Genomic DNA, 10,638 nt, shown 5'->3' with positions numbered 1-10,638 from the left:
TCAAGGCTGGCCGTCTGCCAACAGCAACTTGTTGCACAAAGGGCATCAAGTTGTTGGGAATTCCACGGGGGTCTTCACCAATGTCTCCACTGGGATGAGCACCTACTGGATTGAAGTATCTAAGCAATATGATTTTCCAATCCGAATCTGATCGGTAAATATCGCGGCAAATTTCTTCGATGAAAAGCTGAAAGAAAAAGAGCATATTCAGTCATTTCATTAAGATGTACTCATGGCAAAAACATGTAAATGAGCTCAGAAAACAACTGCCTACTATCCAAGTAGGTTTTCAATACTCAAAAACTGAGCAGTTTCTAAAGAGCATTTAAGGTTCCATGCTGATTTTCAATGTAATGTAGTATGAACCTTAGTTCGTCCATAAGGGTTTGTTGCAGATAAGGGGAACTCTTCCGTGCAAGGGACTGTCTTTGGCCAACCATAGACAGTAGCTGACGATGAAAACACAAGCTGACAAGAGACCAAGTTTTGAAAGATTTGTTAGGTATAAAAATTTGTAAATTCTCCAGAGGAGATATCATAATGAACTTCTTATTATTTCTTGTCAATAATTAAGTTTTTTTTTAAAGGGCAGTTAATATCATGTCAGAGAACCTTTTTGCATCCATGGGAAGCCATGACTTCAAACAGGACAATTGTCCCAATTAAGTTGTTGTCGTAGTAAAGCAGTGGCTTTTGGACACTCTCGCCAACTGCTTTAAGTCCGGCAAAGTGGATGACAGCATCGAATCTGCAAAAGCAATTTTCAATTTCAAACAAAGTTATAGAATGCAAAAAGAAGAAAAAAAGAGAAGGCAAACTTTTCTTTAGAAAGCAACAAGCTTCATGTTCAAACATCGAGAGAGAGAGAGAGAGAGAGAGAGAAGAGGAGCAAGCTGGTGTTCACAAGAATAATGGATAGCCAGGTAGGTCAGGTTTTGAAACTACATCATTTTATTGAAAACCCAGACATTTATTGAGCCCTCAGTATTGATTAGGATTGAAATTTCCCTCAACGCTTAACCATCTACAAGATGCAGGGACGAACAAACAAAACAATCCCAAAGATAAATTTTGAAGTGAAACAATTTTTTTGAAATTATTATCTTTCTACATAATCTAATAAATGTGTTAAAACAACTTTATATATATAATTATAGGGGGGAAAAACCATATAACATATACAGAAATATGCCGAAAAAACAGTTTAAACAAATTTATTTTCTGACACCAAGTATCATCATCACTTCATAGAAATGCCTTTGATTCTTATTAATGAAGTTAGAAACTTGAAAAGGCCACCAACAACATTCTTTATCGAGAGCTTTTTTCCCCCTTTTAAAGTTCAAACAACTTGGTGGAGTCGAACCTTAACTTTTTAGCCAGTGTATATGCCTCAACCAAGTAGCTATACTCAGTTAACTATATGCCTTGGTTGAAATAGAAATGGACCAATAATAGGGAGGTGTCTTTTTGTCAATACCATTCATTTCAAATAATAGAATTAAATCATTATTTTAAAATTTCATTTTAGCCCCACTTATAAATTAATAACTCACATTATATAGTAAAAATTAGAAAAAGAGAAAAAAAAAAAGTTCAATAATAAAATGAACATTTAAGACGGGCCTAAATAATTCAAGGCCAAGTCAAGTCATTTTCTCATTAATCTTAATAACAATAACTAAATTTGAATCTTTCTAAATAAAGAAGGAAAAAAAAACTGGGGAGAAGATTTTAACATCTAATAAGCATGTCTTACCATTTGCGATGTTCATATTATAAAATTTATGGAGAGGAAATTTTAGTGACCATTTCACTATCAACCTATTTTATTACAAATAGACTATGATATTTTACTGTTATTTTTAAATATTTTTAGAGTCTTATCATTTAAAATAGTTTTCATTTCAAAATATTATAAATTTATTTATTTATTTATTAAAAAAATTATGAAAGAGGGGAATGGATTCCCTCCGTCCACCTCCACGTCCAGGGCATCTCTAGATTTACGCTGAAATGTTTTTATTCGAGAGAAATGGACCCCTTCAGTTAAAAGTAGGGGGATCCGAGCAGCAGCAGAAAGGCCAAAAGACATGTGCACAAAGATGCTTTCTGTACCCAATCGCAAAAAATGCGAAATCCTCAAAAACAATGTATGAAAGTTGAGAAAGGCAAATAGATCCTTACTTCGTCGAAGCGAAAACGTTCTCAAGAGCCGGCTTATCCCTCAAATCAAGCTGCAAGAATTAAAAAAAATCACAATTAAAATCAGAAATCATCAATCGCATTGTAATTTCAGATCGAGAACGTTCCACTTTCCAGGAAAATCGAAAACAAACTCCGGATCCAATCCATATGTAAACAAAGAAATCGCAAAATCACGAACAGGAATCAAAACGAAAGAATCAAAATCCATCAAAGAAACACGATCCACAGTTTAACACACCACATCGAACGATAAATCTAAAAGGAATTGCAAAAATAGGGCAAAATAAAGGCAGAAGAAACCTTGTGAAATGTGAGATTCTTCCCTAAATCTCCAGCGAGATCTTTGACTCGATGAATAGCGATCTCGGAGGAGTTATCCAAGTTATCGACAACGACGGCATTGTAGCCGCCGAGAAGAAGCTGAAGAACGGTGTGGCTGCCGATGTATCCAGCTCCGCCAGTGACCAAAATGCTCTTCGCCATGAGTGACGCTCGGAGGGAGAAACAAGAACTGAAGGATTGAATTTTAGGGGAAGAGCTTGGGATCGAGAAGAGAAGCGGAATTGAATTTATAATGTTGATGAGAAATTGATTGAAGAAAAGTTACCGTTACTTGAACAAAGAAGACGACGATCTTGCAACTGGAACTACGACGGGAAGATTAATTTTTTTTGGGTGATTTTATAAAGGGAAAAATGAAACAGAAAAATGTTTAAAATTAGGAAGAGAGAGAGAGCTTAGACCGGTGTAGATTAGTGGATGGAAGTTTTCAAATACAAATTTAATTTTGCTTTTACAACTTTCAGCGAAGTATATGAGTTTTTCTTAATTAAAAAAATTATTTTAATAGTCCATTGCACTCTTGTCCAATGGCCCATAAATTTTGAAACAATAAATACTAACATTTCACTTAAGTCATATATCACTTGAATCACGTTTCTTTCTTCTTCCCTTTCTCGTTCATGTTTGTGGCCACTGACTTTTCATCACTCACTTCAACAATCGTTCACACTCATGTTTCATGTCATTGACAGGTCGTTCATCACCTGCTTTGACGAACTCTCTTGCTCATGCTTCTATAGTCACCTTTTAGCCATTTATCACGGGTGTAGATTTGAGGGAGGAATGCAAGGATTTTCTCTACTTAAGTTATTGGTAGAGGAGAAAGAGAAATAGGAGCTAGAGGGATAAAGAAAGTAGGATATAAGCAAAATGTTAGTTTTCATTGTTTTTAGCGAGTCATTCAATATTAGCACAATCAAATTTGGATTCTCCGTACAAAAATCTCAAAATAACACAATTAATGTTAGTTGAGCTATGCTCGCTTTAGCCTTTTCGTAGGTTATATTGTTATATTTCATACCATGTTGAATATGTAGTGTCATTTTATTTCACATTTTTAGAAAAAGAAAAATAATATATAATGTTAATAAATCTATGTGACTTGTACTAAAAAAAAAAAAAATCTATGTGACAATATAGAAAAACGACATAAAACCTTGCACAATATTTAATTCCCTTCGTCGGAAGAAAGTATATTAAATTATAGGTTTGTGTGATGAGTCGGAGAGTAATTTAACAAGTATAAAGGTTGTATTATTGACCTCGAGGTCAAAGATTCGTTTCTACTATTTATGTATTGTAATATATATAAACAATTTAAAAAAAGAAATTTACATCTCCTCAGTTAAATTTGAGCATTTATACAGCAAGTTTCTCGATATGGTTCGTTAACAAATAGTGACTAATAAGGGCACTCTTTTTTATTTAATTTCCAATTCAATTCACTACAAATATAAAAGCAATACTTAGGTGTAGTCTTTCCAATTCAATTTACTTTAAATATAAAAGCAATACTTCGATTACACCTAAATATTGTACTCCCTTTTTTAATACATATATACATAATCATTTTTCTAAAAAAAAAATAAAATTGATACATTCAATTTTTAATTGGGTACAGCAGAAAGTGCACCATAGATAGTTGCACCTAAGTATTTTTTTAAATACAATATACAAATTTTACTGGAATTTTATAAAGAAAATTGTTAAGTTGTCATGTGAGACACCTTCTTCTATGAGTGGAAAAAAAAGCACTCTTATTCTTATGAAATTATGAATACTTTACAAGTAATGTTGAAAAGGAAACGAAATGAAAAGTAGGGAAAAAAATGTGAAAGTTCAACCATGAACATCTTTGAAAGGAAATTTAACTTTTGGCATAGGTTTAATTGTGAGAAATTTCCAAAAGGTCAAAAAAGTAAAAGTTTAATTACAAAATTGGTTCGAATGGTTTGAAAAAAAGTTAGTAAATTAGATTTTATGGTTTTAAAAGTTAGAATTTAGTCCTTATGACTAGATAAAACCTCATAATAGTCTCTACGATTTGATAAATGTCTCTACTAGAGACTATTTCTGAGTCCCTAATGTAAAAACTATTTATGAGCATTTTATCAAATGATATGGACTAAATTCTAATGAGCTAGTTGCAAATATGATAATCATACCTAAAGTATTACCAGATATAGCATAATATAAAAAATTATAAAATATGATAAAATTTAGACGGTCTATCGATTGTAAGAACCTATTATTGATAGAAGTATACCGTTAATAGACTTTGCTATATTTGCAATTTTTCTAAAATGGTGATAAACACTTGGTTATTATCTCTAAAACTGTCATCCATTGCAATTTTCGAATTCTAACTATAAATTATAGGAATTATTCTTTCTCTAAACTACCGTGACCAAATTTGTAATTTAACTAAAAGGTAAAATTTGATGGCAACCATTGATTTTTTGCCTTTGAGTGAATCAGACACAACAAACTCACCTAACAGGGCAACATGATATTAGTAGGTCCCTCCATGTGGTAGTTGAATACCTTTCTTTCTGATATGTTTTTTACAAGATAATTTCTTCATCTAATTCTTCACGGATCACCTTTTTTTCAAAAAAAAATAAAAAAAATTATTATTACGGTTGATTTTAGAGATTTAAAAGGTTGACGTCAATACAAATTTCAAGAGTTATATATTATAGAAACGTCTGAAATGTCTCAATAAATCTTAAATTTAGTTCTTGTATTTTTAATAGACCTTAAATTTAGCCATTCAAAATAAAATGTCATCGAAATTTGTTAATTAATGATAATAATTTTTATACAAGAAGATATGGGTCTACATGGGTCGGTCAGTGTCTGTCTTAGGAGAAAACCGGCACCGAAAACCGACAAAAAAAAGTGTGAAATTCGCCCGTACATTAGTCGGATCGGTCGGTTCGGTTTTTTGTTTTATTTTATTTTATTTTTTTTTAAAAAAAAAGAGGAGCCAAGGTGATTGATAATGTGTTATTGTTAGGTTAATAAAATTAACAACTTTTTGTTTTTAATTTTAAATCAATCATATTTATGGAAAAATTTAAATAAATTATGTAATGGTTTGAAAATTAGGCAACAAAAAAAAATAATAATAAATCAATACTAAAATAGTTGTCTATCTTAAATTTAGTTCTTGTTTTTTTAATAGACCTTAAATTTAGTCATTCAAAATAAATTGTCATCGAAATTTGTTAAGATGATAATAATTTTCATACAAGAAGATGGGAGTGTATATGGGTTGGTCGGTGTCGATTTTAGGAGAAAACCAACACCAGAAATCGACCAAAAAAAGAGTGTGAAATTCGGTTGGATCGGTTGGTTTGGTCTTTTTTTTTTTTTCTCCTTTTTAAAAGGGGTCCACGTGAATGAAAAGGAAAGATGAATGGATAATGTGTTATTGTTATGTTAATAAAATTAGCAATTTTTTTTTAATTTTAAACCAATCATTTTTTTATATGAAAAAATTTAAGGTTTGAAAATTAGGCAACATAAATAATAATAATAAATCAATATAAAATAATCGGCTTAGGTTTGGGTTTGTGGTATGCTCTTATACTTATTTTTAAAAAAGAAAAAATTACACATGCACACATGCACACGCACACATACACATACGCATGCGCACATACATGTGCGCACACACACATTGAAATTCAAGAACTAATTGATCATTTGAACATATTGAAAATAAAAAACTAATTGGTCATTTGGAAGTACCGTGACCAAAATGATCCAAAATATAATGATTCAAATAGTATTTTTAACACACGCATAGATAGATAGATACTGCAACTATTTCTCAATTTCTTAATTGCCAAATAATCTCGAATAAATGAAATATAAGTTTAAGTTTAAAATTTATATCAATTTAAATAATCATTTTTTTTTAAAAAAAAAGGTAATTATACCTTAATCACATATAAAAGAAAAGTATGAACTTACTTTCTCAAGTTAACTTATATCTTACCACTTATTTTTTTAAGATCACAATTATTTTAAAAAATTACAATATTGTTCCAATTTACCCCAATTCTACAATAAGCCTTAATTACATAAAATTTAGGTAAAATTCTCTGATTAATAATTACTTAGGCTTATTATGAATTAACTATGACACAATATAATTAGAATTAGGACCGAATTAAATCGGGAATAAAAGAAAAGTGAGGTTAACTTAATATTGACATGCACTTTGATCCAAAAGGTCGAACGTTTAATTCCCTAATTTACCATTGTTTATAACTGTTCCATCTCAATCTTTCTAACATTGATGGCATCTCTTCCAAGCTCACTGCAACACTGAGTTTAGGTATCTTTCTACATTTAATCAGAGAATAAATTTTTATCTAAGAAGTGCATCAGTAGTTATTTTAAATAACCCTTCACTTGTTTTGGTTATTATTTTATGTCGCTCATAAATTGATTTTGTTAATAGTTGATGGGCAAAACAACACGTGCCCCCACATTATAACTTTTGGTTCAAATATTATTTTGACTTATGCACATTGTTTCATTCCATTTTAATTAGTGCACTTCAAAATATCCATTTTTAGTATTGTTTTTTTTCTTTTCTATAAAACAAAATCTTTTAATATTTATTGCTTTAGGGTGAAATTTAAGATTTAGTATGAAAATTATTAAAATTACAAATACTAAATATGAAACTAACAAAAGAACTTGATTTGTATCTTGTAATCTTCCAATAGATGTTGAGTTAAGACTCAGCTTGCTAATTTTTTGATTTTTTTTAAATTTTTTTTTGTAAAATTCCTAGAAAGGAGAATGATATCCATGAGCTAAATGCAACTTTTTCTTCGAGATGTTCTTTGGTTTGGAGGAATATTTTAAAAATACGATAAATGATGTGAAAAAGTCAAGAGACACATATGAAAGCATTTATAACATCATTCACCTAAATTGGTTTAACAACTTATGCATAAAAATTGAAACGATATGTTTTTAGAAGAAATAAATGGTAATATTGATTTGAATCCTTTATATATATATATATAGTTGTAAATAAAATCACTCACATCTTCCCATTCTACAAGTCATCTGTCACATCAATTTTTATATTTTATTTTAACAAAAAAAGATATTTATCAAAATATTTTCGAAGGGTTAAAAAAGTATTATTATTTGAAATAAATGTCAACGGTTAAGGATAAAAATGAAACTTTCAAAACGTAGATGCATAATTGAAACAAACTCGAGTTGTGGGCTATTTTATATAATGTAAAATTAAATAATCAAATAATATTTATAATCACTTCTCTGAAACTAATAAGTTAAGTGGTTAACTAATTAAAATCACTTTATATTGATTTAGCATTTGTAAAATCATTTTTAACATAGTACAAAACAAGTCAAGGTCATGATTAAGATCACTTTTTAAATAAAAATGTAACCAGGAAGGTAATAATCAAAACATTTATATATATACAAAAATGGTTCTTAAAAAATGTTTAAACAAAAATAGGGGGGGAAGTAATAAGTTTAGATCCACAGACCAACATGGCAGGGCTAATATCCTTGGGTCGATGAGTACAATGGTCAAGCGTGATCCAATGCCCTTTTTCCTTCTCCACCTTCCACTTGTTTGATAAAAAAGGTATGCTTCCATTAATGGCTATCTCAGGCCTTACCTGCAAGCTTCCTGTGTAAAGGGAGAGAGAGAGGATTAGAGACAAAGAAAGTGAAATGCTAAGAAAATGGCAGTTTCATATTCTTCAAACAAACTTCTCCTCTCATTCTTCTGTTTCATATCCATCGTCGGATTCAAGCTCAAAGCCATGGCCACCTATTCGGACATCAATCCTCCGGCGACCTGCAATTCAAATCTCGGAGCGGTTCTTCCTCCACCATATTCTGATCTCTCCAGCCTCACCTGCTCCCTCATTTGGCAACAGATGTTTTCCTTGAGTGTAACTTTCTTATTCCATCATTTTACTTTCATCCTAATTGCTACCCAATTGAAACTTTAATGCAATCCATCAATTCAAACTTCACAATAAAAAACTAACCTCTCTTTCTAATGGGTCTACAGAAAAACACAGGATCAAGTTAGGAGTAAGAAAGGGATTAGAAATTTAGACCTAACCATTTGGTTTTTTAAAACAGTGTTTATTTTCTCACACAATATTATGGATAACAATAACAAGACAAAGAAATCAATGGGCAGAATAGTGTTTCTATGGTCAACTTTCAAAAACCAAAGATTCAAAACCAAATGATTATCAATTAGAGCTTAACTAAACCAGAGAAAGAATATGAAGACAACAGAAACCAGAGGAAGAAATCCAAATCCAATTCTGACCCAATAGTTCTTGATATTAGATAAAAATGAATTTCATCACAAGATTAAGATATAAATGATGTGGGATCCTCACCATTTGATGGTTCAATCAATGCAGTTTTACCAGGACAGTCAAAACGTGACGACGATCGTTTTATCAGGGAAACACAATCACAAATGGATTGGAATCGGATTCTCCCGCAATGGGAGTATGGTGGGATCGAGCGCTATGGTAGCGTGGGTAGAGAAAAACGGCTTCTCTGGAATAAGGCAATATTATTTAGAAGGCAAAAACATGTCTAAAGTCATACCTAACAAAGGCGATTTGCGATTCACCACTGCAAGCCCTGTAGTTGTTGTTCATGGAGATGTTCTCTACATCGCTTTCCAGCTCAAGTTCCCCACTTCCCTGGCTTACCAACCCATTTTATTGGCAATCGGCTCTGCAAATCCTCTAAAAAATGGCCTCCTCCCCAAACATACGAACAGTACTACAACCTACATCGAGTTCTCCTCAGGTTTTTTTTCCCAAATTTCTTCTTTCTACAGGCCGATTCTCACAAGATTAGGGCAGAAATTTGATTGAATTGACATGACCGAAACCCTAATTTGATGGATCTATCGTTTTATGCAGCTCATCTAAGAGCGCAACCAATGAACGTTAACGATCTAAGGAAATACCATGGAATGACGGCGATAATCGGTTGGGGCGTTGTGACGCCGACCGGATTGTTAGTCGCTAGGTACTTTCGACACATGGAACCGTCGTGGTATTACATTCATTCTTTGGTACAGTTCATCGGATTCTTCGTCGGAATCATCTCCATCTCTATAGGACGCAATCTATACCAAAAAATCGGCGCCATCTTCTTAGCGCACAAATTCATCGGCTACACTGTATTTTTCCTTGCAGGTCTCGAGGTTCGTAAGACGATGATTCTCATTTTGCCCTAACTGATACCAAATCTGAAAACTGTGTCTTCTTGGCTACAGGTATGCCAGTTCGTCGGAAGGCCGTCGAGTGACTCCAAACGCCGGAAGTATTGGAACTTCGCTCACTATTGGGTGGGAAGAATTGCAATGGTAATGGGAGTTTTGAATATTTTCATCGGCTTTCATGGAATCGTCTCCAATGATCGAAGCCTGAAGATAGGGTTTGGAATATCGTTTGTGGCTCTGTTGACGGCGGTGATCGTGCTCGAAGTACGGAGGCGGGGAGAAAATGCGATACCGGAAGCCATTGTTGTTGATCAGCCGCCGGTGTTTCAAGTGATCGATAAACATTAGCAACTGGAAATAGATAGAGCTTTTTATAAAATTCTTATGGCGCGTTTCCTGAAAGTGAAAAACAAAGCTGGATTTTGGATTTTGGATTTTGATTTTCCTTTTTTCTTTTAAATTTTTCTACTTTGTAGTTTATGTATATATAAAATATGAAGCTAACACATATAGAATATAACGAGACACCAATTATTGGATGGTAGCAGAGGTGTCACTCACCGAATTTATTATTAACTTTAAAAAATATTTTTTTTTTGTTATAACACAATTATTTATATATATATTGATTTTAATTTTATTTAATTCAATTTTTTGAATAATCTATTCTTCAACCATTCTTAAAAGTAGTTTTTTTTGTACTTTAGAAAAACAAATTTTACTATATAAATTGAAATTGAGTAGTTAATCTTAATTCAATATATGAAAATAATTAAATTAAATTTTTACATATTTACGTTTTGCTTCTTTTAAGA

At 31.9% G+C, this 10,638-nt stretch overlaps 1 protein-coding gene, 1 long non-coding RNA gene and 1 pseudogene across 3 annotated transcripts; 1 reads left to right on the top strand and 2 right to left on the bottom strand.

Moving 5' to 3' along the window:
• Nucleotides 1-4: 4 nt before the first annotated feature.
• Nucleotides 5-2,975, bottom strand: LOC150031676 (UDP-glucose 4-epimerase GEPI48-like; the record flags this gene model as incomplete). The annotated part of the gene is made up of 6 exons (XM_090307977.1): nucleotides 2,816-2,975; nucleotides 2,509-2,719; nucleotides 2,188-2,237; nucleotides 613-748; nucleotides 367-468; nucleotides 5-187 (listed from the first exon to the last, which is right to left on the bottom strand). Coding segments are annotated over exons 2-6 (654 nt in total), but the record flags the coding sequence as incomplete, so codon positions are not given.
• Nucleotides 2,976-7,964: 4,989 nt separating this feature from the next.
• On the bottom strand, nucleotides 7,965-9,334 carry LOC120068109 (uncharacterized). The gene is made up of 2 exons (XR_005479094.2): nucleotides 9,196-9,334; nucleotides 7,965-8,245 (listed from the first exon to the last, which is right to left on the bottom strand). It is a non-coding gene; the product is annotated as an uncharacterized LOC120068109 (long non-coding RNA).
• Nucleotides 8,286-10,367, top strand: LOC150031675 (cytochrome b561 and DOMON domain-containing protein At3g61750-like; annotated as a pseudogene). Its single transcript, XR_016525123.1, has 4 exons — nucleotides 8,286-8,513; nucleotides 9,003-9,402; nucleotides 9,519-9,805; nucleotides 9,878-10,367. The product of XR_016525123.1 is annotated as a cytochrome b561 and DOMON domain-containing protein At3g61750-like (transcript).
• The last annotated feature ends 271 nt before the right edge of the window (nucleotides 10,368-10,638 follow it).

The sequence above is a fragment of the Benincasa hispida genome, chromosome 12, assembly GCF_027475165.1.
Source record: "Benincasa hispida cultivar pf3 chromosome 12, pf3_genome.v1.1, whole genome shotgun sequence".
NCBI lineage: Eukaryota > Viridiplantae > Streptophyta > Magnoliopsida > Cucurbitales > Cucurbitaceae > Benincasa > Benincasa hispida.
The sequence above is the reverse complement of the archived record's forward strand: the minus strand, read 5'-3'. Positions and strand labels throughout refer to the sequence as shown.